Source organism: Coffea arabica, chromosome 3c (assembly GCF_036785885.1).
Source record: "Coffea arabica cultivar ET-39 chromosome 3c, Coffea Arabica ET-39 HiFi, whole genome shotgun sequence".
Taxonomy (NCBI): domain Eukaryota; kingdom Viridiplantae; phylum Streptophyta; class Magnoliopsida; order Gentianales; family Rubiaceae; genus Coffea; species Coffea arabica.
This window is the reverse complement of record NC_092314.1, coordinates 40,528,381-40,533,540: the sequence shown is the minus strand read 5'-3', so window position 1 is coordinate 40,533,540 and position 5,160 is coordinate 40,528,381. Positions and strand designations below refer to the sequence as shown.

Here is a 5,160-nt window from a genome sequence, read left to right as displayed (position 1 = left end):
TGGACAAGTTGCCTAGCCAATTTGGAAGAGTTGCAACTCATTGAAATGTAGTTGAGGTAGGTTGCAGATGGTTGTGACAAAGGTTAATTGAAATTTGTCAAATTTAATGCGTTTTTAGTTGATCTCATTGTGTTATTTGTTTTTCATTTTTTTTACATATATATTTTTCTCAATAAGCTCATCTTGATAGGGCGTTGTTTGTTGACTTTGTTAAGTTTATTCACAGAAATTATTGCTACGTGATTTATTTTAGCCTCGTGACCTGCATTATAAATTCCAATTTCTTCTACGCTTGCAATCGAAACCATTCTAGAGTGATAAAAAAAATTTTTTAAAAAATGCTAATGAAACCATATATTCAACTTCATAAACTCTCTTTTCCTCACATGTGTAATTTATCTTCGTAGGCAGATATTAACATGGCCTGCCAATTCACTCCTATCCCAATCAAGAAAACAGCAGCCTTTTTTTTTTTTAGTCTATTGTCTTAAGTGGATTTTATCCATTCAGATTTCTTCATAAAAGCAAATTAGCTTCCTGATAATGAAATGAAAAGGGTTATCTGCACACACCAATATCAAGACATATGCAAGTAATGTTGGAAACAAAACCAAAAGTGACAAAATATAATTAAAGATCTTTTTTTACACCAAAGAAATGTGTATATTTTTAATTCTGTGGCGTGATTCCTTTTTAAAATGTTTGAAGCCCAATGTTCCTATAATAGAGGAAGCCTAGGAAAGCATTTGACAGTATTGCCAAGCAGTTGTAGGTTTTGTAGGCCAAAATGGTGCAATGTAAGTCGAAATGACAGACTATTTGCACCACAACAAATTTAGCAGCCCATTCTGGCGTTCAAAATAATATGATCGGCCAAAGTTTAAATTCTTCAAATATCCAAATCCAAATTTTTTACAACTTTATATTTTTTTCTTGCGAGGATTTTGGTTAGTCTAACACTTGTATAAACTTTCCTTTCTCCAGGCATACAATTAGGACGAAATCTATCCAAAATTACGTGTGTCAGGAAAAGACTGTTGAATTGTGGTGGACTCTAGTATCAAATTAATGGATTAAATCTTCTAATAATTGAGGCAAATAAATAGTTTTATTCCATTGAAGGTGTATATAATGACAATACTCATAAAATTAACTTATACTAGACGCCTAATAATTGAGTCTAGATCTTGAGAATATATGTTCTAATTTTATTAGAGTTTCACTCGACATATCTGCTCAAAGATTCACTTAATAATTGAGTTCATTTATTGCCTTTGGATCCTTGTTTCTGAGTTGATTTCATTGTTTATTCATTTTTCTAACCGGTTGTTGTCATATTATTAGAAGAAACTATTGCAACGTTATTCCTGTGAATCCCATACCCGGCCTATAAAATGCGAGTTCTACTTGTAATTCCCAACCAAAAAGCGAAAAAAAAATCCTAGAATTTCAAACAAAAAAATGGATTTGGCTAGAAATATTGTTGATCATACTGGTGAGCTTTTTCAAGCACAAGCTCACATATGGAACCATATATTCAACTTCATAAATTCTATGTCCGTCAAATGTGCAATTCAATTAGGCATTCCAGACGTTATTCACAAACATGGCCAGCCGATGACCCTTGATCAATTGATTGATGCTCTTCCCATCAAGAATGCAAAAGCCCCTTTCGTTTATCGTCTCATGCAGATTTTGATCCACTCAGGCTTCTTCATTGAAGCAAAGATTCCTGGAAATGAGAATGATAATCAAAAGGGTTATCTGCTTACTTCTGCTTCTGAACTCCTTTTAAAGAGTAACCCTTTTAGCATGACGCCGTTTTTACTAGCCATTCTCGATCCCACCTTGACTGATCCATGGCACCATCTCAGCCAGTGGTTTCAGAATAGTGATGAAACCCCGTTTTATACTTGCCATGGCAGCTCACTTTATGATCTTGCAAGCCATGAGCCGCGGCTTAATCAATTCTTTAACGAAGCAGTGGCTAGTGATACCCGGCTGGTTAGTAGCGTGGTGACCAAAGATTGTAAGCATGTTTTTGAGGGTTTGAATTCATTGGTAGATGTTGGAGGTGGAACTGGAACCTTTGCTAAGGCAATTGCTGATGCTTTCCCTCGCCTGAAATGCACTGTGCTTGATCTTCCTCATGTTGTTGATGGCTTGGAGAGTAGTAAGAACTTGGCCTATGTTGGAGGTAACATGTTTGAAGCCATTCCTCCTGCAGATGCTGTTTTAATGAAGGTATGAAATCGATGTTGCACGTTTTCTAGTTGACAAATTTTTTTTTATAGTAGTGTTATTTAGATTTTTATCCTTATTGCCTGAGATCATAAGATTAAAATTCACCAATTATAAGAAGTGTCAATTTCAAAAGTAAGATTGAGTAGTAGAAATTGAGGTTATGCTTAATCCAAGAACTGCATCATGAAGAGGGGAAAAAAAAGAACAAAGTTTTAAACGTCAAATTGATTGCGTGTGTTTGGTACTATAAGAGAATAGTTTTGTTTTTGCTTTTTTACGCAAAAGCTTTAAATGGGTTGTAATGTTTCTAACAAAAATTTTCTTTCATTGTGATATAATTTGCAATCAAGCAGTGGATATTGATTGATTGGAGCGATGATGAGTGTGTACAAATACTAAAAAAATGTAAAGAAGCAATTCCTAGAAAGGAAAAAGGAGGCAAAGTGATAATTGTTGAAATGTTCTGCAAAAGCCAGCAGAAAGGGGATGATGATCATGAGGCGATTGAGACCCAACTGTTCTTTGATATGGCAGTGATGGTTCTAGTCAAAGGAAGGCAAAGAAATGAGAAAGATTGGGCGAAACTTTTCACGGAGGCAGGCTTCAGTGACTATAAGATAACTGCAGTATTGGGATTGAGATCTATCATTGAGGTTTGTTATTATTAATTAATATGCTTTTTGAAAATGTTGTTTGTGCTAAAAAGTGATGAATCTTTAGTCAGGATGTTCAGAATAAGTTTTATGGCTTTGGAGTGTTTGTTTTACTCATTTATTGGCAATAGACAAATTGCCAAAGTCCAGTCTTGAAGCTGAACGTGGGCGGCTGATCAACTTGGTTCGTGCTTGTATCTTGAACCAGATTTACTCGCGAAGTTCACCGGATTTTCTAGCAATTGGGCATTGAATGAGAAGAGAAAAATTACAGCCGCTTGTAGGATCCTTACTAGTATAAATAAATGCCATTTCCTCAGTTGAAGGGCACCAAAGCTCAAGTGAAAGATAGGAAATGAACGAGTTCAATTGTTGAGTGAGTGTTTGAGCAGATATCTCAAGAGTGAGGCACTGATATATTAGAGCAACTCTTCTCAAGAGTGAGGCTCAATTATTAGTGTCCAATATAAATTTATTTTGTGTGTTGTTATTAAATATATTTTGAGTGTAATAAAATTGTTCGTTTGCCTCCTTTATATAAAGGATTTAATCCATTGATTTGGTATTAAACCCCACCACAATCCAACACTGGAATGTGTCCAAATCCCAGCCTGGAATGCACAGCAAGCACATTATGTATAAATGGTGTGCAGTTGAGGTAGCTAAGGACAATAACTGTTTCCAACATTGTTGAAGTTGAAGTAGATGCATCGCTTCCACTTTAAATTCAGCCATTACAGCTGAATGTAAGTTGAAGAAAGAACGGATAAACATGAGGGACATAAAACTGAAAAAGATTTTCAGTTCTTAACTTGCCTAAGTTGTACAACACTTTCTAAACAAAATGTAACCCAATGTAACTTACCTATTCAATTTTGAAACAATGACATTGTTTCTAATTAATATTCGAGTAGATCCATATATGTTTGTAATTTCAAAATTATGTGACTTGCTTTTGGAGAAATTTCTAATTTTGTGATGAATTTTAAAAAAATTCTACAAAAGGAGTGATTTTGCTTAGATATTCCGCAGGGGGGTCTTCGCATTTGGGAAATGCGAGCTCAGCAGGAATGTTGAGCTCGCATTTGCGGAAGAGCTCGCATTCCTCAACCTGTCTAATATTAAATTTTTTTGCTTTTGCTTTTTTTGTGGGAGCTAGAGAAATTTTTCCAGAAAATAGTAAGATCTAAATGCGAGCTCCTAAATATGTTTTTAAATAATTTTTGAAATAGCTCACATTTGATAAATTTGACCTCCAAAAATTGTATTTAATTTTTTTGGTAGATTTCGCATTTATAAGTATGATTTTCCGAAAATTAAACTCAAACTTGGTAGAAAAAAAATTTAAAAAGAAATTTACGAGCTCCCAAAAAAATGTAAAATTAACCGTAAATGTTGTTTGTTTTGTAGAATTTGCCTTAACTAAAATGCTGTAGATAGTAATTTCTTATTTTAAAAGCTATACTAAAATCTTATATTTCGGAGAAATGTTAGAGAAATGTTATTTAAAAATTTGTAATTAGCAGAGGAATAAATTTTTTTCTTTTAAAACTTGCACGTGCCTAAAGTTATCAAATATGTGCTCTAAAAAAATCATATTCACAATAATCTTTTTAATATAATTTACTATACATGCATAATTCTTTTATATTAAAAAAATTGGTAATTGTACGGTTGGAAATATGTTATTTTATTATAATACATTTAAATGGTTAAAAAAGTACACATGCATAGTTCTTTTTATTTCATATATCAATGTAAAAATAGAATGAAATTGTTAACATGTAAGGTGTTGACTATATTTTATGAATAAAATACTAACTTTTTTTCCAAATTTTATAAAATTTTATCAAATTCTAATTTTTCTTTGTTATTAATGAATCGTATTTATTTGTTGACACCGATGAATATTAGTTATAAGAATCTAATAGTTAACAGTCATTAATATCTGTTACAATTTCAACTATAATTTTAGAAATTTCATAACGCAATGTTATTTAAAAAAATTATATTAGTTTTTTTTTTATGAAGTGCATGTTATTTGTTTGGTAGTTGAAAAGGAAAAGAAAAAAAATCAAATCAAATATCTAGCGATGAAATCGTGCATGTTTCACCTTTTATAATTATTGGCAGAATTACTATTTTGATTAAAAATAAAAGCGATAATCAAGGCAAATTTATTGTCATGCAAAAATCCTAAAACCCTAAGTGCTAAAGCCGTAAAACACTAAATCGTAAATCTTAGAAACCAAATCCTTATAAA

The 5,160-nt window shown here is 32.4% G+C and overlaps 1 protein-coding gene across 1 annotated transcript; it reads left to right on the top strand.

Annotated features, from left to right (window-relative positions):
• The first annotated feature begins 1,431 nt into the window (after positions 1-1,431).
• Positions 1,432-3,467, top strand: LOC140037730 (trans-resveratrol di-O-methyltransferase-like). Its single transcript, XM_072082733.1, has 2 exons — positions 1,432-2,244; positions 2,598-3,467. The coding sequence occupies exons 1-2, from the start codon at positions 1,462-1,464 to the stop codon at positions 2,910-2,912; spliced, it is 1,098 nt and encodes a 365-aa protein (XP_071938834.1). The 5' UTR covers positions 1,432-1,461; the 3' UTR covers positions 2,913-3,467.
• Positions 3,468-5,160: the final 1,693 nt, after the last annotated feature.